General features: G+C 42.4%; 2 protein-coding genes across 2 annotated transcripts; one reads left to right on the top strand and one right to left on the bottom strand.

Moving 5' to 3' along the window:
* Nucleotides 1-294: 294 nt before the first annotated feature.
* gnao1b (guanine nucleotide binding protein (G protein), alpha activating activity polypeptide O, b) lies at nucleotides 295-12,714 on the top strand. Its single transcript, XM_086024997.1, has 8 exons — nucleotides 295-746; nucleotides 899-941; nucleotides 3,414-3,555; nucleotides 9,184-9,344; nucleotides 9,639-9,767; nucleotides 9,851-9,980; nucleotides 11,125-11,278; nucleotides 11,353-12,714. Exons 1-8 carry the CDS (start codon nucleotides 629-631, stop codon nucleotides 11,538-11,540), a joined length of 1,065 nt encoding a protein of 354 aa, XP_085881123.1. The 5' UTR covers nucleotides 295-628; the 3' UTR covers nucleotides 11,541-12,714.
* Nucleotides 12,715-14,536: 1,822 nt separating this feature from the next.
* On the bottom strand, nucleotides 14,537-26,673 carry cog4 (component of oligomeric golgi complex 4). The gene is made up of 19 exons (XM_086026752.1): nucleotides 26,328-26,673; nucleotides 25,354-25,436; nucleotides 25,157-25,271; nucleotides 24,755-24,929; nucleotides 23,255-23,448; nucleotides 23,068-23,173; nucleotides 22,207-22,364; nucleotides 22,080-22,138; nucleotides 21,761-21,882; nucleotides 21,551-21,669; nucleotides 20,136-20,302; nucleotides 19,874-20,042; nucleotides 18,951-19,013; nucleotides 18,763-18,876; nucleotides 18,536-18,628; nucleotides 18,382-18,465; nucleotides 17,646-17,747; nucleotides 17,238-17,366; nucleotides 14,537-15,920 (listed from the first exon to the last, which is right to left on the bottom strand). The coding sequence occupies exons 1-19, from the start codon at nucleotides 26,460-26,462 to the stop codon at nucleotides 15,786-15,788; spliced, it is 2,322 nt and encodes a 773-aa protein (XP_085882878.1). The 5' UTR covers nucleotides 26,463-26,673; the 3' UTR covers nucleotides 14,537-15,785.
* Nucleotides 26,674-26,778: the final 105 nt, after the last annotated feature.

Below are 26,778 nucleotides of genomic sequence, written 5' to 3'. Positions count from 1 at the left end.
GAGACCTTTAAATGCCAGACGGTGATGACCTCGTGTTTCTATTAGCAGGAACGCAGCTACATGGAAAGTCGTTACTTGAAGTCCAATTTAAGTTTTTTTTTACACGACGTGATTCCAAACTCTGACGTCAGCGAGAGTCTGCGCGAGGTGTGTCTCTTCCTCCTCCTTCTACTCTGCGAGGAAAAAAAGACACTAGGAAATCATCAGCACCACCAACAGCAGCACCAGCACCGCCCTGAAGAGAGAGAGAGAGAGAGAGAGAGAGAGAGAGAGAGAGAGAGAGAGATACAGCCCCCCAACCCCACCCCACCCCTCTACACACTCCCCACCTAACAACAACCTCAGCCCCGCAGCTAGGCTCTCTCACAACGACCCCACCCCGCCCCCAACCCCCTCTGAGAGAGGGGACGGAGCGAGAACACACACCGAGGAAGAAGAAAAAGAAGAAGGAAAAAAAAAATAGAAGAAAATCGCTTCGGGTTGCCCTCAATCCGGGCCTACTAATGCTGTAGCGGAGAGAGGAAGAGCGACGACAACGCACTGATTGAGGAGTCGGCGTCGCGGGGTGGACCAAGGCGGAATCCGGGGGGGAACACGACGCTTGTTCATTCGCTTGTTCGTCACCATCATGGGATGTACGCTGAGCGCCGAGGAGCGAGCCGCTCTAGACCGGAGCAAGGCCATCGAGAAGAACCTGAAGGAGGACGGGCTGGTGGCCGCCAAGGACGTCAAGCTGCTGCTGCTCGGTAAGACATTGGTCCCCCCAAGCCCCTAATCACCAACCAGTCCCCGGCCCGCCCTCCCCGCTTCCCCACACCCTGTCCCCGGTCGGGCCGGTGGTGCTCTCCGTGGTACTGATTTCACCATTACCCGCCCCCTCCCTGTGTGTTCTTTCCAGGCGGTGGAGAATCCGGCAAAAGCACAATCGTCAAACAAATGAAGTAAGTCCCTCTCTTTTTGTTGTTGTTTTATTTTATTATAAATACTGCTTGTCTATGCTTCAAAAAAGGCCTCGAGATATCCCCCACCCTGCACCTCCTCCTCCCTCCTCCCCTTCCTTCCTCTCGGTTGAGCCGCCATGTTTCCAGAGGCCGAAGCCCGCGAGAAGTGCCCGGAGGCTGGAGCACCTTTCGACCGGGGAGGAGAGACCCCGCTTGGCCGGTGCTGTTCGCTCGGCCCCGGTGCTGAAATGTACTTACCGAGGCTTTAGGGCTGGGGGTGGGGGGGTGGGGGGGCTTTCGGTTAGTGTAGTGACTGTAGTGTAGTGTGGGTGTTGTTTCTCTCTCTCAGAGTATGTGTTCGTGTGTGAGGTCAGCGCGGCTCCATTAGTGAATACCTCTGCTTTTAATCTTAATGGCTTTAAGTGCCCGATATCGGCGGGAGTGCTTTGCCTATAAAAGCGGATTTACGTAGAAATATGGCTCGGAAAACCGCATCTAAACCTAAGCTAAATCACTCTTTGATGTTTTTAAATCACTGTTGTTGCTCCGTCCTAAACCTCTTAGTGAAGTTTCGAGATGTATTCTGGGGAAATCACGTAGTCTATTGTATAGTTTGTAATGTGAAGCTTCTCCGCAGTGCAGCGCCCCTATCCCCCCCCCCCCCCCCATTCCTGCTTCCTCTTCTTCCTTCACCTATTTACCCTTTCAGACATCATTTTCCCACAACCACCGTGAACGCAACTCTCGGGGCTAAGATTGTGCTATCTAGCTTTTTTCCCCCGCCCTTCTGCTCCACCATTTTTCTCATTTTTTGTTTAAGGAATTAGATATATGATAGACAGCTTGTTACAAATATTTGACAGCTAGATGGATAGGTAGATATAGAAAGATGATTAATGGATAGATGGATTGATAGATATATAATAATGGATTGGTAGATATAATACATAAACCTCCATAATTGCCGGCACCCCTGGTTAAGATGTCTTAAAATAAATTCATTTTTTATTGCAACAGCGTACTCTCATATTGAAAACTGCGGAAGGGGTTCACCAGACACGGAATCAAGCTCCTCCCATGGCTATCTCACTCCCCAGACCTCAACCCAACTGAAAACCTGTGGAGATAGATAGATAGATAGATAGATAGATAGATAGATAGATAGATAGATAGATGGATAGAGATGCAGTAGCTAAATGCTGGATGGATTGATAAATGACATTTATATAGATGGAATCAAGATCAATACAGTGGATAGATGAAAAGGTGATCGATGGATAGGTAGAAATCTGCATGGATAGAAGGTTTGCTAAATGATAGTGTACATTATTCACCCCATGATGGAAATTAAATGACTGAACATGTATGTGTTTTACATGAATACATCTAAAAAAAATATCACGTATATCCTGATGTTGTCCAAATATTTTCTGCTATTTAATGTGAGTTGAGCAGATAAGAAAGGGAAAGGCTCAAAATATCTCTTGTTGGTAACGGGTAACGGTAAAGAGGAGGTAAAATTTTAGCCTCACAGGATATGAATAATTGAATCGAAAAAAAGCCAGCCCATTTGGGGGGGCAGGGGCGGCGATGCACTAACTTGTGCTAGTCACTCGCAGCTGCAGATGTCAGAGAATTTCTATTTTTACACTTAAGTGTGATTGGTCCAAGCTGCGGATGCTGAAGAGCTTTGAAAATGACATATTTTGGAATCAGAAGTTTTTTTTTTTTTTTTTGGCCAGTATGTTGAAACAAAAGGAATTTGTCTCCCGTAGTTGGGAGTCGATTGTACAATAGCAAAAAAAAAAAAAAAAACACGATAACAAAACATGCATTTCAAACAGATACACAAATTTACACAGAGCCATTAAGCAATATAAAATGTGCAATAGTGCAGTATTACTGATCAAATTAGATTGAATGCAGAGTAAAGAAGCTGCCTTTAAGTAGCACAGTCACGCCTCCAATGTAAAAATATCCTTTTGACCAGTGTAGTCTGTGAGGTTTACCAATGTACACTTTAAAAGAAACAATACATTGAAACACGATAATCTTAGCAGCTAAACCACGCTGATGAAATTGTTGCGTAAACTACGAATGGTTATTCGCAACCCGGACTCTTTATTAATTCAACCCTCTCTTGCAGTGGTTTGTGCGTCGTATCCACTTCTCATCCATAATTACACAATTTTGCACACAGCCAGCTGCACAAAATATTAAAAAGGCCCCTCTTTCTGGTCCTTCCATGCAGGAACTCATAGTCACAAGCAATGAGTGGATTTTCATTCCGTATGGGTTAAAACTCCCTGGCGTTGGGATAAACTCTTTACTCTCTTTTTACAATTTGAATGTGTATTCAAATGAGGGATTTCACCCCCCCCTCCGTGGTGAAAAGATGACTGGTTGTGGTCCAACAGGAACATATGGCAGAATGGGACATTTCCTTGTGCTGATATCTGTGTGCGCCTGCAGGATTATCCATGAAGATGGCTTCTCCGGGGATGACGTGAAGCAGTACAAGCCCGTGGTCTACAGCAACACCATCCAGAGCTTGGCAGCCATCCTGCGAGCCATGGACTCGCTGGGAATCGAATTTGGAGACAAGGATCGAAAAGTCAGTTGCCTCCGGCTTGAAATGCTCCGATACTAAAATGATGAGGGGTGACAGCGAAGAGATGAATTGTCAGAGATATGAAAGAAATACTGAAAATATCCGAAAGAAACGATCGTTTTTATACACGCGGTAAATGTAATCACTGAAGAGTAAAAATATATAAATATAATAAGAACGACAATGTCGCCTTAATTTGTGCTGGAGTAAAGTCAGATTACAGTCAATATTTGTGTGGAAAAACTCTTCTAGTAAATAAATCTTTAACAATCCAATGAAAAACAGTAAGCGGTAACTGAGCACCAGGGGCGTATTTTGTCATTTTTCCCTGCCTAAGGCAAACCCAATCATAATTCACATCTGTGTACTGCCAAAACTTTGAATAATCATCACCAACTACAACATTTGGAAAAAAAAAAATCTCATTTTTCCAGAGCTGGATAAAGTCCTTAAACTCTTTCTTGAGTGTTATTATCCAACAAAGTGAATAATCTCAAATGTTTTTTCTGTAACATTGATCAACATTTAATATTGTTAACCATTTCCACCGCTTTAATTCTCAAGTGTTGTATCATCCTGTGCTTCATCTCGACTGCATCCTCCTTGGCTGACACTGACAGCAGCGCTGCTGCAACTGGCAAAGCATTGCGCTCTTGCTGTTGAGAATGAAGCACATTCTGTTTTCGTAGACAGTGCGCGTGCACTCGGCATAAAAACTGGCACATCTTGATTTTTCTGATGAGGCAAATTCTAGTTTAGGGTTTTGCCGGACACCATTTTTGGCAGGCCGAGGGTGTTTTCTTTTACACGCCCTCGGCGCACCTGACAATTTGGTGATTGAAAGTAGAACAAATTTCAGACCAGTTTGGAACAGGTCTAAGTTGTGGCGCGGGGTGGTAGAACTCGATTTTTGTGAATTTGATCAAAATGCAGGCAGGGAGATTCTGCGCCCCGCTGATATGTTTGGTGGAAGTCATCGTATTTCAAACGTCTTGGAAAGTTTCGTCACCGTCCTTTGAAATTGTGTTTTCCAGCAACGCTGAACCATATTTACAATTTTATATGTACTAATGGATGCTAATTTTGAAGCTTGAGGTAAATATTTTCCCAAGCGCACGTGAGGCCAAGCTTGCCGGCTCCCATTCGCTTGAATGAGAGGTCTCAAGCCACATTCTGGAGCCTCGCCGCTCCCCCGGCAGGATGGTTGTGGCTCACGCCTCAGGGATGGCAACTTCGGGCATGCAGCGGAGGGCTTCGAATGCCGCAGAGTGAAGACGGCGAGCCGTTGACACGGAGAGGCGGCCAGATGAATGAGACTGAGCTCTCCGTTCAGAATGAATGAGCGCTGGCGGCGAGCTTTGCGTGTCACTCTCAAAATCATTACCGAACTATTTCATCCGTATGAATTTGTAAATGTGGTTCAATATTGATGTAAAACACAAAATACGTGTACTATATTCAGTGTATTTTTGTCTTGAAGGCATCCCGGCTGTTTCTTGCTGGCTTGAACCCGGAAATAGATTTTTTTTTGTCGTAATGTGAAAGCTTCTGTGCATTTGATAGGCTCGCCACAACGCCAATTCATATTTTGAATTACCACAAAAACAGTGATCGAACATATTTTTTTTCAAGAACATATTCTATGGGGGCCCACTAGTTGAAACAAGGCATTCTGATAAATATTATGTTTGTGGAATAAGACCTGTTTTTAGCCATCTCTGATGGCAGCCATTTTGTCACTGAAAATGGCATCACAGATGCTCAGGGCTCAGATAACGACCAATCATGGCTCAGCTTCAGAAAACAGGTGAGCTGTTCTCAGTTGACAGAAGTGACAAAATGGCCGCCCCCGGAGAGGACTGAAAACGGGTGGATTTTGCTGCTTAATTCATATTCCACAAACGCAAAATGAATCAGAATGCCGTGTTTCAATTAGTGGGCCTGCTGCGAACATATTCTTGAAAAAAATATGTTTGGGTTGACTTCCGCTTTAAGCGTCTGAGGTAGAACTAAAACAATAACAATTGCTTTAAATCAAAGAAAGCTTTATTGATCAGTCTTCAGGAGACACTTAGGAACCCCTGGAAATCATGGTGCCCCGGGTAATTGCTTGCGTTTCGCTAATGCTAAGTCTGCCACCGCTGAGCGTGGACCTTCGGAACGGTCGTAAACAGAGTAACCCTGTAACATTCTGCCTTAAAAGTAACTCTCCATTACAAAAAAGGAACTTTACAGGGATGGAACACATAACTTCTCATATTCACCCTTCAGGTTCTTCCAAAGGTTTTTGTTGGTATAGCGGACCTGCTCCTTTAGCCCACCTGAAGAAAAAAGGTCACTGGGTGACTACTCGCTGACTCTGATGACCCATCAAAAAAAATCGTACCCGCGTATAGGCTGGTCCGCCTCTAATTTTAAGCAGCCATCTGTCAGCGAGTCCGACTAAACTTTCACTAGATGTGGACGATAATTGAACAAAAATAGTGACTCAATGCGCTTTGGAAGCCGGCCTGCTTGCTTTGACTGCCTGGTCCTTCACTCAAATCTGTTCCCCAAGCAACAACAACTCACTAATTTCCTCGCTGCGCTCGCTGCAACCATCGAAGCCTTGCCGCAAAAATTAGACTAATGACGGATTGCAGATGAATGGCGGACTAAATAAAGGGGTTTCCAATTTTAAATGTTTTCCCATCATTCGTCAGAAAAACAAATACAATATTAATCGGAATGCCATGTTGAGACAAGTGAAGGCGCAGAGAACATATTATTGCTTTTAGGGGGTTGATTTCCACTTTAATGTTTTAAAGCAGCACTGGGCAAGAATTCGACCTTAATACATTTTTTTCACAACTCTTTTGATGAAACATTGACTTACAAGTAATTGAATGGGAATTTTGTCATGCCCTGGGGGGGTCTGTATCGTTTTTACTAGCACTAAGCAACTTTGAGGAGGATGGGAGCAACTCTGGCACACAAAAAAATACAAATGTCCTAAATTGCTTTATGGCATACTCACTTCCTCCTTTTGCTACAAGGACGGAAGTCAATTCTAACTTCCACTGTTACTGATATCATGGCAGAAGAACCAAAACCAACAAAAAAACAAAAGTATTGTTTGAACAAAATTAGATTCATTACCTCATCGCTATTCATCTTTCACACAGCCACTGGAAATAGAAATGTAATTCAGTCCACCACTGGCGCACACGGAAATGTGGTTGACTTTTGTTAAAACACTACCGCTTTTGTCCACCTGGTGCCGCCATAATCAACAAAAAACTGACATATGACACAGTGTTGCTTTAAATGTTGTACATTGTATCTGTATGTCAGACAGTGATTCTTTTGCGTACCTACCATACTTTGAGAACCACTGATCAAAGTAACGTTGAGGTAGGGCCCCAGGCAGTAAAGACCATGGAACACCACCTCGTTTTTAAGGACCAATATGAGCCACCTTTGGGGGTCCTATGCGGTGGATATCTGCCACGTCGCTGCCGGGTCTAAAGGATTGTTTTGTCATTGATATGAGCCAATGTGTCCCTTGGGGCCCCCTTCAGTTGCCACGAATCTGGTAGCAGCCATGTTGTACTGAGCAGCCAGGACAGAGTGTGTGCAGTGAACCTCCACAAGTAATTGATGCCCTACTAAAACGATTTATACTGCACTGTTGTTGTCTATCGACGCCACAAGATCCTCAACTCACTTCTACAGTTCCTTGACATCAAGATGCCACCAGAAAATTCAGTTAACCCGTTTTTTCATCTCTGCTATCATTGATAGCATTCAATAGTGGCCACTAAAAAAAAAGTAGTAGTAGTAAAAAAATGTAGAAAAGGGGACAAATGAAATGCCTACTTCTCCTTAAGTGAGGTCCTACACAAATATGAACATTATTGGTTATCGCTTATCATCTGCCTCATGCAACCACACTCCTCGATCACTGACTCTTAGCTCTGCTTACAGAAGAGTGACAATACAATATTATTCTTGCGCTAAGACAAAAGGTTATATAAGGTGGAAATTAGCATATAATACATTTTATAAGTGCGACGTCGTGTATTTTTCTGACGGGTCGGAAAAGTGGAGGTGGGTTTGTGACCCCGACATCTCACGTTTGACACCCCTGACAACCGTACTATCATGTCTACTACTACTACTACCACTAATGAATTGGTTGCATTTAGGGCTTTCCTAGATGTACACAAGCACAACGTGCTGTTCTAGTTAACATTGTATAGCACCACATTATGTGTTAAATGTTGCCCTCTCGGCATCCATCGCAGCCCGGTTGTCAGGAAAGGGGATTCCCCTCATCTATGGGTCCCTTTTCAAGCTTTCTTCTTTTTATCCCTTAATAGGGTTATTTTCCTTAGATCATGGGATGTTGTTAATATTTGTCAATTGTGGGCTTGTTAAGCCATTTGATGTTCTTTGGTGATTAAGGGCCATATAAATACATTTGACTTGACTAGACAAATAAACTGTTTATAACTGAAATAATAACAAAATCTCTCTTCATTACTCTTGGGTAAATAAAGATAATTTTTGTTTCAGAGGGAAAAATGGTTTCACCCACTCTCTACTCTGTGTCAAAGTCCTGTTTGTGAACATATCACATTTATGATCTTCAAGTGAACTGCTCTAAAGATGGTCAGCTTCAAAATAATTCATATATAAAAAAATATTAGTGAGGAAGCTGAACCAAAATTATTCGTGACAAGAAAATGTTCTTTGCAGCCCCACTTGTCTAAACATGATGTTCTGATTAATATTGCATTCATGGAATATGAGTTAAAGGGAAGTCAACCCAAACATATTTTTTTCAAGAATATGTTCCATGCAAGCCCACTAGTTGAAACAAGGCATTCTGATAAATATTGCGTTTGTGGAATAGAGTTAATCCACGCATTTGTGGCCATCTCAGGGGGCGGCCATTTTGTCACTTCTGTCGACTGAAAATGACATCACAACTGCTCAGGGCTCAGTGTTTCAACTTGTGAGCCTACATAGAATATATTCTTGAAAAAAATGTTTGGGTTGACAAAGTAAGCAGCAGGTGAGTTAAGCACTCTGTACAATACACTCGAGTAAGTAAAAGCTCTTTGTTTCCTGTACTGCATTTAGCAAGATGTACGGAATAATAACTTTCTGTTTTTCTCAGTCGATGAAACCAGGTAAATGTGTAAAATAAGTACAGTATATGCATGAAATACTGCGAGAAAGCCATCATACTATCCTAATTGAGTTAAAACAAACAAACAAACAAACAAACAAACAAACTTTAATCATTAATATAAACCTTATAAACATATACCAACAGAAATTGCATCTTAATGGGCACATGAGAGGATTGACATGATACAGTTCACTTTATTCTGTCAGACATGCATGATATATATTCCTGATTGATTATAAAACGGCCACAAAAGAGTGCCTTGGTGTCTGTGACTGTATCGGTACTAATCCATCACAAAAAAAATATATATATATATCAGCCATTATATATTTTTTGGAATGGTTTTAGGGTGTTGAACAAAGTAAAGTTGAAGAACTTGATAGTGGCCTGGAAACCCATGTGTCATATGAAATGTACCAATACTTTGCAATTTATTGCGGTTTCATTTCCAGGCGGATGCCAAGCTGGTGTGTGACGTCGTGAGTCGCATGGAGGACACGGAGCCATACTCTGCCGAGCTTCTCAGCGCCATGAAGCGCGTTTGGGCTGACGCCGGGACTCAGGAATGTTTCAACCGGGCCCGCGAATACCAGCTCAATGACTCGGCCCAATAGTGAGTGGCATAGAATTACACAAAAAAGAAAAAAAGAAATAAATTGGGATGGAACGCTACACTGGCTTCCTCTCACATTCCAGAAACATTTCAGTTTGCTTTATTGAAAGCTCCAAATTGTCCTTAAGTGTGAATGTGAGTGGGCTGGTGACCACTCCAGGGTGTGCCCCACCTCAGATATGATAGGCTCCAGCTCACCCATGACCCTACTGAGGATAAACACTATAGAAAATGGATGGCTGAGTGCTAATTGTTTCTGAATGATCCCTATATCTTGCTCCTTGTCGTCACCAGCTACCTGGACAGTTTAGACCGGATCGGGGCTGCCGACTATCAGCCCACAGAGCAGGACATTCTGAGAACCCGAGTGAAGACCACGGGCATTGTGGAAACTCACTTCACCTTCAAAAACCTCCATTTCAGGCAGGTCCCTCCCTTTATAGCCGGGACTATACTTCAAGACCCGACTCGGGGATTCTAGCTCCCTTTTGCTGTCTCTTCCGCAGGCTCTTTGACGTGGGAGGGCAAAGGTCAGAGAGGAAGAAGTGGATCCACTGCTTTGAGGATGTGACCGCCATCATCTTCTGCGTGGCCTTGAGTGGTTACGACCAGGTGCTCCACGAGGACGAAACAACTGTAAGTGAGACTCCAAGTGAAGGGTTGCCATTGTCTGTGTCTGCGGAAAGCGTGAAACCACGTCTTTTTGAAAAAAAAATTAATACTACTTCATCTGGCATCCATTGATCAAAAGGTGCTCAAGTTCCATTTCACCATTTTAAACACGCTCCCCCAAGAATCTGGAAAACTGAAATGATGAAAATGTATTTAATGCTTTTTTTCCCACAATTACAGTGTGACATAGTTCTCAATCTCACAGGTTTTAATCAATTATCTTCAAACCAAAATGTCCGGACAGATACGGTCTTTACAGGGTGGTCGAGTAATTGTTGCAAAAATGCTCACAATTTTTTCTGTCATTTACTATACTAAATATAGTTTTTTAAATATCGAACCCTGCAACAAATAGAAAAAATCCTTGAGTAATTGATACCCACATAAAGGTTTATAATTGCCTATAAATGCCCCAAGATAGCGGCATAGCTCTCCTTAACATTGGACCCAAAGATGGCGCCAAAGCAATACTGTCATCCATCCATCCATTTTCCAAAAAACGCTTATCCTATTGTGGTCAAAGTTCAAATTCATCAAATCGGTGAGGATAGGTAAAAAAAAAAACAACCAAAAAACACCACAAAATCAGCAAAGAAAATTTTTGATCACATTGGATTTGCACAGCGGACATTTGCCAGTAATTAACATTCCCAAAAAGGTTTATCATAGATGTCAAAAGATGGTGGCAAAGTACAACTTTTATTTTTGACAGTTCTATGGCCTGATCCAATGTAAGCTCTTCCCCTTACCACATTCGACAAGATGGCACTAAACAAATGTTCTTCTTTAGACAAGGCTTTGGCCTGAGCCTAAATAAGGGAGAATAGGTTTAAAAACATAAAAATAAAAAAATCTGCAACAGGGTGAATTTGTAAATTTGTCAAATCATGAATAGGATCATACTCAGAGTTTACAGACTTTACAAGGTCCCTAATTTCCATTTTTAGTTAAGAATACATTACAGAAACTTTTTTTTTTTTAAAGAAAGGCTGTATGGGATTAATGGCATTTCCATTCATTTCAATGGGGATCGATGATTGTTTTCAGTTCCAAGCAGGGTAATGGAATAAATGAAACTTGCATCTCAAAACATATCTTCTTGCGGCAGAACCGCATGCATGAGTCCCTCATGCTGTTCGACTCCATCTGCAACAACAAATTCTTCATCGACACCTCCATCATCCTCTTCCTCAACAAGAAGGACCTCTTCGCGGAGAAGATCAAGAAGTCGCCGCTGACCATTTGTTTTCCCGAATACACAGGTGACCATTTGGCTCTCATTTCCAAAATCAACTTCCTCGAAACTTAACGTGCGTGTTCCTCTCCTCTCCTCCAGGTGCTAACACTTACGACGACGCTACCGCATACATTCAGGTTCAGTTTGAAAGTAAGAACCGCTCTCCCAATAAGGAGATCTACTGTCACCTGACCTGTGCCACGGACACAGGAAACATCCAGGTAGTGTTCGACGCCGTCACCGACATCATTATCGCAAACAACCTGAGAGGGTGTGGCTTATACTGAGCGCGGCCGTCGTCGCCGGGAGCGTGAGGCGTCATCATTTTCATGGTACTTAAAAAAACAAAACAAAAAAAAATAATCATAAAAAAAACACACAAAAATATGTAATTCAACACGTCCGAAACGGACCCAAAGAGCTGCCGCCAGACATCACGTCGGATTCATGTCATGATTTTGCCCCCCCCCCCCCCCCTTCCTCTTCTTATGAGTTCACGACCCCCACTTTTGTCTTTGAATGTTTGAATGATTTGCCGATGAGCGTAAACAAACAACCGGGGGAGTGGGGGTGGTGTAAGGGTGGCGGTGGGCGCGAGCGGCAAATAACCCCCCCCCCCCCCCCCCCGCCCCGAGTATTGTCTGCTGCTCCGTTTCGACAAGCTGTAAGATGGCGCGGACGATGCTGCGAATATATCAGGGGAGGCGTCGTTCTCATGGAAGCTCTCCTCTCCTTCACATGACCGAGTAGCCCGCAGGTCTGTTCCGCTCCGCTCCTCTTCTCTTCTCTTGTCCTCCAACAGAAAGAGAGTATTGTCCTGCGTAGAGTGGCCTCCTGTACTACCAGGACCGCCTATAGGCCGATAATATCTCGCATGGGGGAAGAAAAAAATATCTCTGTCATATTGGTGCCAACCATCTGAGAACAGATTAGGATCCTAGTTGGTTATTATTTAAGGTTCTGACCATTGAATCGTTGATTGGTTCAAGCCTCATGCCCCTTCCTCCAAACCACACATTTGATTTGTACTCGTAGCCCTCAATGTGAATCTGTTTCGACATAGAAGACTGCACAAGGAGAATATCATCGGAGGCAGCCTCTGTCTGTGAGGGGACTCTCGTATTCGAAGCCTCCATCTTAAAACATTCTCCCCTCCCATCTGTCATCCTCCTTTCTTCACACAGAAGTACAGCTCTCTATTTTCACCCCCAAACGCCGCCTCTCCGTCCCCGTGTACACATCTCCCCTCATATCCGATCCATTGTCACCTTAAAAGCACCGTATTGTATATAAATATATTACAATTATACCAGATTTTTTTTTTTTACTGTGAATGTTTTTGTGCTGCACCCCCCCCCCCCCCATCTGATTTCTGTAGTTCATTGGTTGCTCTCATGTGGAATGTTTGTGCTGAGCCAATCGAATGTTGTGTTTACATTAAAGCTACACTTTTCCTAACTATTCCCGTGTGTGTGCGTTCATGCTCTCAAGATCCACAACGCGGTCAATTTAGGTTAGGTGGCGAAATGAGAACGTTTGGGCAGCCAGGAGATTGGGAGCAGCTCTTGCGTGGCCGCGCTCGCTGAAACCTATTATCCAGTCGGGATGAATGTGGAAAATGTGGCGCGGGCGGGCGGCTCGCGATTTATTAGGTTGAAAGTGTTCTAACCTCTCAGACGAGCGGCCATTCCTTTATTGAATGACTAGGCTGGATCAGCAGTCTGACCCGCTTCTGTCACTTTAATGGCCGTGATGTTCATTACGGCGCTGCTTCGCCTTGGCGGGGCGGCCTCCTTTCGCACAATTACAGGTTAGCGGGTCGCTGCTCGCCACGTGACACCGTTAATAGACCTTTTAATTACACATCGAAGACTCTTCTCATATTTAATACGAGCGCTCAGTCACATGTAGGTCAAAACCTGCACCAGACTGATTACCGGCGTTTCAACCTTGTAACAGGGTACAAATACTTTGCTGCTGTACTTAAGTTGTATTTTCACATATCTGTACATTACATCATTAAGATTTCTAGTAACTTTCACTTTTACTCCATTACACTTCCGACCTTTCATCGTTGACTGCTGACTGACTGCTTGCTCACGCGACACATCCAGCAGCAAATGGGCAAAACGTCCACAATGGTGGTGGTGGCAAAAAGGATAAACTTACACACCCTGTGCTGTCAAGTCCTAGTAGCGGGAGCTGCTCAAGGGTGACGGGAAGTAGGTCACTTCAGGAGAAGAAGTGGGGAACCAGGAAATGAAATGAAACAAGACAAGCTGCTGCGCAAGATAAACCCATCAACATAAACTTTCACCCAAGCGGAGACAGGAGACCCTCATCGGACAAGCTGGAGCTGCGTTTGAGGAATCACCAGTGTGGTTCAGTTCCACTAATTTTGTAAATGCTAATGCAAATATGCAGAGCTGGGCATTTTACTAAAAATTGAGCGTTCGTTATTCGTCATCCGTCTGCAGCATGGGTACCCTTCCCTCGTCCGTCTTTTTTCGGGGGGAGGAAATAAAAAAAAAAAATAGTACCCGCCTATAGGCCGGTCCGCCTGCGATATTAAACGTGCTTCCGTCAGAGATTCCAACTGTAATAGCACCCCCAAGCCGATATTTGAACAGAAAAGTGACTCTCAGTGACTCTCTGCGCCATGGAAGCCTGTTACTCCCTCACTCAAATCTTCCCCAAACAACTCACTATTGTTCCTCGCCCTCGCGAAAAATAGACTAAAGACGGACTACAGACGAAAGACGGATTAAATACATGGGCTTCCGACTACGCTTAGTCCGTCTATTTTAAAATTTTCCCCATCATTCGTCAGCTGTCAGGTAAACGGCCATCTGTCATAGGCGGCTAGACGGACCGGTGCGTCACGTAGACGGAATGCCCAGCTCTGCTAATATGTACAAGTGCTAGTTGGATGCTATGCTAGTTCAGGCAGCTAGCCCCCAAACACTACACGGGTTGGTCAGATGTCTGTTCTAAAACAGCTTCCTAGTGATGGGACATTGGGATTTTCTAGGAATACTGTAGATGTGATCATTTGAAAATGTAAATGTTGAGATTTGTAAAAGTAAAGCATTACATATTAACATTTATGTTTCCCCAAATCATTAGATAAATCACATACCGGTCAACCCCGGGCTGTGCTGAACCTTACAAAAGTTGTAATTTGCCCGTACATTTCTGTATATAGTCTTACACAGTATTTATCGCTCGGCGGGAAAGGTGGGGGAAACGGAACGGACATTTCTATATGGAATCTTACACAGTGTTTATCGCTCAACAAAAAACGAGTTTTTAATTCCCAACCCGTACAAAAATTGTTATACGGCGTACACAATTTGAAATGATCAAAAAACGAACATAAAATACAGGGAAAACGTATAAGTTGACAGGCATGAAATCAATAACATGATCGGTGTCTTCAAATAAATGAATATAATATTAATAAAAACATATCACAGTTCAAGGTAATTTCCGCTAATGTGTCCTTTCAGAAGAGTATCAAAATCGTAGCCCTTAATCAGTACCCGAGAAGTAGCTCTCAGTTTCAAAAAGATTAGTGACCCTGCTCTTATTAGCTTAGCCATTAGCGCAACATTATTTACCGTAGTGCTATTACGAACATTCTAACTTGTCAATGTTACGTGCCATGTGGTCAGTTAATGTTATTAGCAACCTTAGCTTATTTTATCTTAACTTAGCATGTGCTCCAGGGATGTGGTTATTTTATTTGGTATGCTGAATGCCTATGCTATTTCCTAGTTATTGAAATTCACTGCCAGACATTTTAAGACCCTCTTTTACCCTAACGTTTGAAAAAATTTGAAAAAAAAAATAAAAATAAATTCCTGGAATTGAATGGCTGGACTGTGAAAAGACAAATAAATTTGTCTTTGGTGGTGAATGAGTTAAAGTGTATTTTGGAATTGATTGTAATGACCTTAGTTTCTTTCGTTTATCAATATTTTCCTTTAAAGGTTTTCAACACCTGACTTCGACGTCAACTCAATAAGCTATACTCGTTTCTGAGGAAAGGCAAAGTTTGAGGCAAAACTTAAAATAATTTGACAAATGTGGGCGGGTTTACAGGAAATATTTTGTGGATGAGGTACCGCTTATGCTGACCTAAAGTGACATAAATTGTTGGCATACAAAAACTCCTCGTCCAGCCTGAAGAAGCACATCAAGGAAGGTTAAATTAATTTATATTATTCCAGTGACATCAAACTTCAGTATTTTTGGAGTTGTGAGCTTTTTTTTTTAAGGCATATGGTTAATGTGATGGTCAGGATAACATGTGCAGGAGTACAGTAAAATAAATACAAATGATCAAAATTCTAGATGCTCGCTTGATTACTTAAGTACAGAAAATGTCAGACACTTTCACTACAGTAATATTCTACCGCATAAAATGTCCAACAAGAAGATGTTTGCCTGCCTGAACAGATTTTTATTTTTTTAAACCTGAATTGTCTTTGCAAAATATTATCACAAAGCGCCGCTCGTTGGTGGAGAGCTCACAGTCGCAGCCTCTTGATATCCTCGCTTCGGAAGTCAATGCGCAGCGCAAGAACCTGACGCACCTCCGCCGGGGTCAAACGCCACGTCAGGGGTCCCGAGTTTGACCCCCAGTAGTCCAAGATCTCGGTTACCTTCGGGACACAGAAATAAAGCACAGTGAACATAAATTTTTGTAGAAATTTTACGTAAAAGTTGTTTAGGCTGTGCGTGGAAGTAGTCTGATGTTATTTTACGGTACATCCTCATTTATAAAAACACTGTCCAAGGTTGTTGTATATATAGTACTGCCCAATATATCGAAAAAAATACTGCTATCAAGATAATGGCCAATAATGGCCTGTGCAATATGCTTATCGCAAACATGTGCAGTAAGTTTCATATGGAATGGTATGCTTTTATCCGACTTTGATCAGTCAGATGCAACTTAAATGACCATCCCCATCCATTAGGTGAAAACTATCTAGGCCCATTAATAACTTTAACAAATACATGTATAAAAATGGAGAGTTATGACAATTCATTAGCTAAGAAAACATTGATAAAAAAACAAAAAACAATTCTTGCATTAGATCATAAAAAATGTCATTTCCTCAGGATGTCGCAATACTGTATTCAACACTGATATCGCACAGTGCATGTTTTTTCAATATCGTGCAGCTCCAATTGTTTAGTTCTTGAATAGGTGTATATGGCAGAATAGATTTTCATTTCTCTTCTTACTTTTAACTGGGCATCTTTTATGAACCTTGAGTTTAAACCCCCCTGACAAAACACTATGCCCGAGGGCTAATCCCATGGCACGAAATGTGAACATTCAAGTAAGGCTCAATACATCACTTGGCTAAACAGTTTCATTTATTTGTTAAAGCGGAAGTCAACACAAACATATATTTTTCAAGACCAACTAGTTGAAACATGGCATTCTGATTGATTTTGCGTTTGTGGAATATAAATTAAGCAGCAAAATGCACCCGTTTTTAGCCATCGCTGGGGGCGGCCATTTTGTCTTCTGTATACTGAAAATGACAACGGCTGACCCGTTTTCTGAATCTGAGCCGTGATTGGTCATTGTGAGCAGTTGTGATGTTATTTTCAGTCGACAGAAGACAAAATGGCCGCCCCCAGGAGATGGCTAAAAACGAGTGGATTAACACTTATTCCACAAACGCAATATTTATCAGAATGCCCTGTTTCAACTAGTGGACCTGCTGGGAACATATTCTTGAAAAAAAAAATATATGTTTGGGTTGACTTCCGCTTTAATGGCACAGAACGGACAACCAGACAAGAGTGCGTGCGTGACAGCAGTACGCACATGTAAGACAGGAGTGTGACAGGAATGTGTGTGTGTGTGTGAGGGAGAGAGTGTATGTGACAGCTGTCAGAGTGTGCATGTGTGACAGGAGTGTGCCAAAAGTGTGAGTGAGTGTGTGCGTCAGGTCTATTACCCGCTCCAGGTTGAGGACGGTGGCCATCTGCGTGAGGCGGGCGAACTTGTCCCTGATGGTCCAGGTGGTGACGGTGGTGAGATAGGCCACAAGAGACCGAAGCTCTTTATCAAACTGCAGCCCTCCCAGCTGCACGAAAAACACCAGCACTTAATCACCGCAGCAAAGACTTTCATTCACGCACACTCCCCAAAGGCTTCGAACATTGACAGCTCTTTGCAGCGGTTTTCTATTTATACCACCAATAAACACATTACTGGAAATGGAGAGAGACCATCTCGCCAGAGGCTTTCTCCCTCTGAGGGACTTCATGAATTATTGCTGAAGGCTTTTCATCAGTTGCACGAGTCAGCGATGTGCCGCACGAGGCGCTCGCTGCCACCTTGTGGCCGATACGTGGCTCCTCACCCTGCTGAATGAGCACTTAAGGACCGTCTTCTCCATCTCGATGGATATCAAGCTGGTCATCAGGCTGGTCAGTGTGTCGTAGATAACAGGAGAGAGGCTTGTCTGGGGACGACATTTCGGGAGAAATTACACGTGAGTGCTGGTGAGCTGAATTAAATGGGTTTTTTTTCAAGAATATGTTCCCAGCAGGCCCAGTAGTTGAAACACGGCATTCTGATTAATTTTGCGTTTGAGGAATATAAATTAAGCAGCAAAATGCACTCGTTTTTAGCCATGTCTGGTGGCGGCCATTTTGTCTTCTGTCGACTGAAAAGGACATCACAACTGCTCACAACGACCAATCACGGCTGACCTGTTTTCTGAATCTGAGCAGTGATTGGTCGTTGTGAGCAGTTGTGATGTCATTTTCAGTCGACAGAAGACAAAATGGCCGCCTCCGGAGATGGCTAAAAACGAGTGGATTAACTCTTAATCCACAAACGCAATATTTATCAGGATTTGAGATGGTTTGAATCTGTCAAGAAATGTGGAAGGAGCAGGAAAATATGTCTAAAAAAAATCTCATAATTTGTGAATTTTACTGGCAAAATTTGGCTATTTGAAATATGTGTACAGAACATATAGAATTCAGAGTTTTTGGAAACTGGAATGTAATGAATCTTGTGAATATGTTGACATTGTAATAGAGAAATATGGAAGGAGTAGAATGGAAAAAAAACGTCCGATAAGACGACACCTTGAACTCGGCCATCAGCTGCTCCAAGTTGACGATGAGTTGCTGCACCCAGGGGTCGTTTGCTTCGTAGTCATTGAACTCCTCCTGTGGGCGACACGCGGCCGTTACGGGCGTTTGCCTCAAGCGCATTTGAATCTGTGAGCGCTCGTCTGACCTCCTCGATGTTGTGCGAGATGGACAGGAAGCCGCTGATCCAGGGTTTGACTTGAGGCTTTATGGCTGTCGTGTTCAGCTCTGTCAGGCCCTCCTAAGAAAGCAAAGTCAAGCGTTGGAACATCTGCAGAGCTTTTTGGACATGCAATGATACAGCTCTTTCATCAGAAATATTCCAGTCACGCTAAGATGCTGAGAAGCTCCAATGAGTGTTGTTGTGCCTCCAACCTGCAAGAGGTCCTTGAACTTTGCGGATGTGTTGACGAGGTCCGACAAGCAGCTCTCGATCTTGGCTCGGTCACCGGAACTGGCCCCCTGACTGAACATCTTGGAGCAGTCGTTCTGCACACGGGATCCAAAAACGACATTGAGCGGAGGAATGCGACGGCAACTGAGGCACATTATACGGGCTTTACCTCGAGGTTCCTTTTCAAGGTTGCGATGTTCTCACTGCACACCTCAGCATTATTGAGGGTCACCTGAAATCGACAAACGTTACACTAAGTAAGCTCTAATCTGATTGAAGTTGTTTTAAAGCAAAAGTCAACCCCAAAATTGCCTTTCCAATAATATGTTGTATGTGTCCCCACTAGTCTAAACACGGCATTCCGATTAATATTGCATTTGTGAAATATGAGTTAAGAAGCAAAATCCACCTCAGGGGGCGGCCATTTTGTCACTTGCTGTCGACTGAAAATAACATCACAGTTGCTCAGGGCTCAGGTAATGACCAATCACGGCTCACCTGTTTTCTGAAGCTTAGCCGCCATTGATTGTTACCAGAGTCCTGTGCAACTGTGATGTCATTTTCAGCCGACAGATGTGACAAAATGGCCAACCCCCGGGAATGGATAAAAACAGGTGGATTTAGCTTCTTAACTCATATTCCACAAACAGAATATTAATCGGAATGCCGTGTTTAGACTAGCGGGGGCGCATTTAACATATCATTGTAAAGAGTTTTGGGGGGGGGGGGGGGTGACTTCCTCTTCTTGCAAGTCGTCACGACCCGCTTTGAATGTGTGAATTTATTTACATGCAACCTCCACGGGCATCTGTGAATTCAAATTGTGTAACTTGAAATGTAACAAAAGAAAAGTGATTTGAAAACTCAACAACTTGAACAGTTTTAACAACATTTGATCATTTCTGACAAAATGATGAGGATTTGATGAAGTGTATTATACCAAATTCCATAAGGAAGAAGATGCCGAAGAGCTGCAATGAAATAGACTATGGTCGTCTACTAACGTTTTATTTTTTATATAAATAGAATTGGGCATAGGTACAGTATATCGTACATTTTTAGCTCCACGATATAAATGTGTGTTGAGCTCACCAAAAAAGCAGCCTTGGCATTTTCAGCGCTCTCAATGTTGAACTCGGTGTTGAACTTGCCCTGCTGTAAGCTGCTCTGCATCAGGCTGACTGCACTGCTGACGCCACGCTGGATGTCCTGCAGCGTGGTGGCTGGGAAGCCCTGCCTCAGCTTGTTGTACAACACCTCCCTGGCAGCTCAGCGGAAGACGGACACAAGCCCGAGACCCCAACAAGTCAAATGACAAGCCATAGATGATTACGAGCGTTTCAAAAATGCTGACCTGAATTCGGACTCAAGCACCGAGTTGGCGTGGTTGATCATTGCGCAAAGACAGTCGATGCTGGAGCTGGACAGAGCTCGACTGATGCACTTCTTCACGATGTAGAAACAATCATCCACCATGCTGGATGTCAGCTGACTTTTCTCATACGTGTCCATTGTAACAGCCTGATAGGAAAATATATTGATAGCAATGGTACATCTCTAGGACAGGAAAACAATTACTAAAATATAAATGGAATCACTCTGCTCTATAGAAACTTTAAAAAAAAAATAAGCATACTAGTGAAGGTTTGTTTGTCTATAGTATTTCACCTGCCGGAATATTAATAAAATAAAAATAATACAAATTTCATACACTCATAAGAGCGAGAGTATCCAAACTATGAATTTAAAATGTATGTACCAGTACTGTATTGTGAACCCCCTGCTTGTTTGCGACTTGCTATCCACAAATTCGCCTATTCACGTTTTTTTTTCTGTGGAATTTAATTTATCACTATCTAATATTTTCAGAATTGATTATTCCGTCGATTAATTGTATAAATGGATTAAAAAAATATATTTGTAATCATTTGTTGCAAAATCATTTTTTCCCAAAGTTGATTAACCAAATATTGTTGTTTCTTTGGTATTCTTTTAATGATAAAACTAAATCAAATGTTTATGGACAAAGCTTGGTGGCAGTGTATCCCAACTTATTCAACATTTTTGGGGCTAAAAAAATAATTATTAAATCTTCTCCCAATGCTATTAATTATAACGGGTGTCAATTATCTGCTGCATATGTTTTTGCTCTGCTCGGGGGCTATTGAGAACCTCAAACTAACAAACGAATGAGGTCTCATTAATGCTCGATAATTGCTATGTTACTAGTTTCGAAGGCAACGTATGAATCAAATAGTCTGGAAGTCATTTATTTTTTTTAAGGGTAATGATGTAAGATGAGTTTAGAATGATATTAAAGTTTTGGGCAATCATAGTTGTTATTTTGCATTTAAGCTATTATTATAGGCAACCGTAAAACGTAACAAATCACAAGGATTCACTGTGTCCCGTACAGGGAGCCAAATAAATGAATACATAAATCAATCATAAAACATACAATCACAAAAGCCAACATGTCATAAGTGAAAACGACTCTGGCAGTGTCAGTGAAAATGTACAATATGGTTGAAAGTATTTCATCATTCAATATCAATATATATTGAATATTCTTATTATTATTGTTTTGGTTTTTTTACTCTATAATATAAAGACCCGGAGGAAAAAGACTGAAATTAGGTCATTTGATTTTAAAATATAATATTTAAACTTCAATAACTCAAATTGTCAATTTACAATTAAACGTACTTTTAAACTTTACACCGTGCATGTTTACAGTGTGTAAATGATAAATAAAACAGTGAAGTGAACCTTGTTGACTGACTCCCTCATGTAGTACTCCTCCATTGGAATGTAGTAACCGATCAGCTCCTGCATGTTCCTGCTCAGCACGCAATGTTTAAGCAGCTTCTCCACATTCTGGTGATGTTCTAATCCGCAAATGCACACACAGGCACACATCCATCCATCACTAAATTTTACATGACAAAACATACAAACCCACACTCATGTATAACTTACCCGGTGTGATTTTCTGGTCGCCAACTTCAAAGTCGGCCATTATACGTCGACGCAGAAAGCGCAAGTAAAGTTCCGCCCTTGCGTTCATTAAAGTGACTTCTGCCAATACGGGGTCCAGCTCTCTGTTGGAGTCACATACATTTAAATAGACGCACCCGTTCTAATATATTTGCTTCTGTCATGAAGCTAAACACGGTAACCAAAATATAACAAATACCTTGCAGTGTTTTGAATCTTTTTTTTTTGGACACTGCTCTTGAATTTCAGCTAGTTACTCGTCCCGAATATTGTGGCTGGCGAGTATACAAACAAGCAATACCTGGGCTCGATTTTCTCCCCGGGCACGCTCTTCATCATGCTGCTCTGGACGATCTGAAACTACAGCCAGCGATCAGAAGGCGTCGGACTATAAAATAGAAGACCCTCAATGTCACTGAGGTACGTACTTTGTTGAGATATCCTCTTTGCTGCATGAACTTGTCTACTATCTTCTGCGTCTGTTGGTCACATTCCTGCTGCAGGTGAGTGATGAGTGTGTAGAGGTGGCCTGGACCGTAATACGTCTCCACGATAGGCTGGTGGGTCTCAACAACACGAGCAATGCCTGCAAATGACCAGATTGTTTCTTTAATATGATATACAGCAACTGGCCAAAAATAACTGTACGGCGTTTATGACGACATTCAACTGGAACATCACTCAACAGGGTGCTGAAGTGGTGAGCTGGAGCCTCTCCCAGCTAACTTTGGGCGAGAGGCGGGTTGTACCCCGGACTGCTCGCCAGCCAATCATGTATAGACAAACAAATCATGAGGAACATCAGCGTTTTCTGAAGAATTTTGGGGGGGTTTGTAAAAAAATAAAATAAAATAAATCCATCCACCCATTATCGATACCGCTTCTCCTCGCAAGGGTCGCGGGGCGTGCTGGAGCCTATCCCAGCTGTCTTCGGGCAGTAGGCGGGGGACACCCTGAATTGGTTGCCAGCCAATCGCAGGGCACACAGAGACAAACAACCACACTCACAATCACACCTAAGGGTAATTTAGAGAGTCCAATCAACTTACCATGCATGTTTTTTGAAATGTGGGAGGAAACCGGAGTACCCGGAGAAAACAATAAAATAAATAAAAATATGAATTGTTTTGCGGACCATCTGAGACATCCTTAGCCCCCAGGGAAAAAAGTCCTTGCTCCGCCAGTGTTAGCAAATATAATGAATATGAAGTTCAATGGAAGATCTCAACTTTTGTCGGTGAAAATGCGGATGTCTCATTTGACTCATAGTATCAATTCTGTCTACTCACCTTCAAGCAATAGTGTCAGAGTATCTGCAAATATGAGTGGAGCTCTTTTCTCGCCCAGGTCTCCTCCCGTTGCTATGAGCAGGTTCTCTTCCGCTTTGGAGGCAAGCTATGTGTGACAGCCTGTGTCAGTCCCCAATTCATAGCCTCTCACCTCACATTTCCATTCCCCCCCCCGCTGCCCACTCACCTGACCGCAGAGATACTGGCCAAAGCGGGCGAGGCCCTGCTCGTGGAGGCCAAGCAGCGGGAAGATCTTGAAAAACCTCTCCACTTGTGCCAGGTCCAGCGCTGCCACAGCTTCATCCAACTTGTCCGCTACGATGACCTTGAGTTTTTTCTCAGCCTCCTGCAGGAGTAGCAGACTGGCATCCACAGCGCTGCCTGTGGAAGAATAAGAGGGCTACCGTTACAGGAAAAAAAAAGAGATATAAAACATCTGCTCTGCCACAACGCTTGCATGAACAAATAAAAATACAGTGATGCTCTGTCAGAGGTATTTCACAATGTTCATTATTGTGAAACTGCACTGCATCATACAGTGAGTCGTTTCTAACATTGTGTCCCTTGAGCAAAATATAAGCAAGTAATAAACGTAATCAACACCTCTCTGACAGAGTCAGTCTAAATTGAGCATTTTTATAGGATGCTCATTTGACTACATTTTCTTGATCTATGTGGGGGGGATTTTAATATGGGCTGTAATAAGCTCTCTTTTCCGTGCCAGAGTTGTCTTTGTCACAATAACGTGTATGTGCATTCAACCGCTGCATTTATGCCGCTCTGCATTTATGCCGCTCTGCATTTACTAAGTCACACATTTTTTTTGTTATCTATCCTCTAAGATTCAAGTAATAAAAGTATTGCTTTGACGCATCTTGGTGCCAAGGAATAATACTGGCGTTGGGGAGCGTCATTTCAACAAAAGTTGCACTTTGCCGCCATCTTGCGGCATCTATAGACAATTATAAAACTTTTTAAAGCCAAAGTCAAGTCAAAACATTTCTTTACAGCAATATGCTCTATGCTTCCCCACTAGTCTAAAAACAGTAGTCTGATTGATATTGACTTTGTGGAATATGATTGAAGTTGAAAAATCCACCTGTTTTCATCCATCTTAGGTTGTGGAGGCATTTTGCCTTGTACTGCCACTTGCTGTCAACTAAAAATGACATCAAAGTGCTTAAGGGCTCAACTTGGGAACCAAACCCAGAAAAAGGTGAGCCGTCAAAGTCGTTACCTGAGCAAGACACAAAGTGGCAGATCAAGACAAAATGGCCGCCTCCTGAGATAGATTTAAAAAAAAAAAAAAAAAAAGGTGTATTTCTGTTTAATTCATATTCCACGCATGCAATATTAATGGGATCACCATCTTTAGACAACAGGGGGCGCATAAAACATATCATTGTAAATGAAAAATTTTCAAGACTTTTCCTTAAAGGGGCGGCAATTATTTGCAATTTTTCGCTAGTGATTGCAGGCCCAATCCCTATCACCAGAGAGTAGCGGGGTTACACTGTAGTACATCTATGGAAAATTGAGCTACATACATGCTGGCGTTTACTTTAACACAAACTAGTTCTGACTGAATCAACAGTGTGGCTGCTGATTGCAGCCAAACCAAAATCAATCAATCAATCAGAACTTGACCCTGCTTGTTTACTAGAGTTAATGGAGTTATTCTGCATACTTTCTTCTCCCTGCCTGCTCAGCTCAATGACTGACTGGTCCAAAGAAAGGTATCTGTGGATGTGGGCAGCAGCTTGCTCGTAATCTTCATTTTGCAGAGCAGTCTGAACGCCATCCGTGCAGAACTTCAGATCCAGGATGTCATCAGCACGCTGGATGACGTTATACAGCCGTGTCTATAAAATCAGAAATCAACTTCATTAATGTCTACAAAAATACTAACACCGTCACTTCCATCTTTTGAGACAACGACAAATTTAAATTAGCCTGTTACTGGTGTCTACTATACACGTGCAGAAAACATTCTTGTTACCTAAATAACAAAAGTAATAAAAAATATAAATGTCAATGGAATAGTACCAATCATTTTGGTTATGCTAGTTATGCTGTGAGAAGTGTGTACCTTTGCCAGGTCTAGCTGTCTGACTTTGCGGCTGACATTCTCTGCTAGGCTGCAGGTAAATGTGATCATGCCGGACAGCTGGCTGGCATCATCTCCGATCAACTGTAGGTTGGGCCTGACAAGCACAGAAGAAACGAAGTGAAGTCTTCAGGTTGACAGTACGTGATCCGAAAAGGGTGGGCGTCTGAAATTTTTACCCCATCCTCTGGAGTGCCAACATCTTTGTGTGAATGGTTCCCTCCTGTCCCATCAGCTGGTCCAGTTCAACCTCCACTGCTTTCTAACCCAAAACAAACAGACACAACGTAACACGTGAACAACATCAAAAGAAAAACGGTAATTTGTTCCGTAACGACGATTGTAATGAGAAACAATGGTATCTTATATCAACTTTTCCTCACAGGTTGTAGTGGACAAGAGTAGTAATGTGCATTTGCATTTTGGTGGCGATCGATCGCAGTTTTAGACAACAGAACAGAAAAAGTGAGCAATAAAAAAAAGTGAGCATTCGCATTTTATGTTGCGTATTTACATTCGCCACATTTTGTTCCCTATGAGACTTCACATGATAGTTTTAAATTTGATAGCCCATGCGTTTTGCCATTTTCCCGTTATCTTTTCATTCGGTTTATGTTGGAATTTTAACTAGGCCCTCCTAATTTCATTTAATCTTGTTTGAAAGCATTTCTTTGCCTCTGTAAAGATTTACGGATTTTTTTGTGCATTAATGGTGCTATACAAATACCTTTCCTACATTTGGTACAGCCAAACATTTACTACCGTATTTACAGGTTCAGCTCTGATAAACTTTTAATTTAGCACTGTTTGATGGATTTAGCTTGCGTTGTGTAGTTCGGTTAGGTTACTTTATTTACCTGCTGCATCTCTGTGAGGGCAGATTTTCGTACAGCTCTTGGATTGATGAGTTTGAGCAAGTAAGTAACTAGCAACATGACCTGAGAAGCTACACAAGGCTGCCTTTCTTCTGCATTGTCTCCACATAAATACGTAAGACCAAACGTAAAAGCTTCGGGTCTTCATCTTTGTTTGAGTGAGGATGAACCCACTCGAGACCACATCCAGAAGTTTACCTAGCATAGCTGTCATTGAGTGCTCACGTCAAGCGTACTTCTCACGGTTAAAATGCCACCAATTGCCATTTTATACGAACCTCTTCAACGCAGAGTTGTTGATAAACTCTCTCCAGGTCTTCCAGCTCTGTGAGTGCCGAAATTGTATCCATGCTTACAGACGACAGATTTCCAGAATCGCATCTTTTTGTAGGTACGGACACGCTGTCAGCCATCTTTCAGCTGATCACAAAATTTTTCCCTGGTTGTTGTCTGTTCGGTACGACTCCTAAACGTGTCCGCCTCTTGAAATAGAGCGATACCCAATCATTGGCTGTGCACAATATGAATTACAAACATAACATTCTTATAACAATATCTCATGGGACATTTTTGCTGTCTCGCATTTTGCGGAGTTTTACTTGAAAGAAAAATATCGGAGAAAGAACTGAGGTCTATACGCATGCGCATTGTGGCTGTATACGTTTTATATGATCTACGGTGACCACTACGTCATTTTAATTCCATTTTCTTCAGTTATTCTTAAAACCG

The sequence above is a fragment of the Filicampus tigris genome, chromosome 3 (genome assembly GCF_054856515.1).
Source record: "Filicampus tigris isolate MCC_2025a chromosome 3, RoL_Ftig_1.0, whole genome shotgun sequence".
Classification (NCBI taxonomy): domain Eukaryota; kingdom Metazoa; phylum Chordata; class Actinopteri; order Syngnathiformes; family Syngnathidae; genus Filicampus; species Filicampus tigris.
Note: the sequence above shows the minus strand (reverse complement) of the source record. Positions and strands in the feature narration are given on the sequence as shown.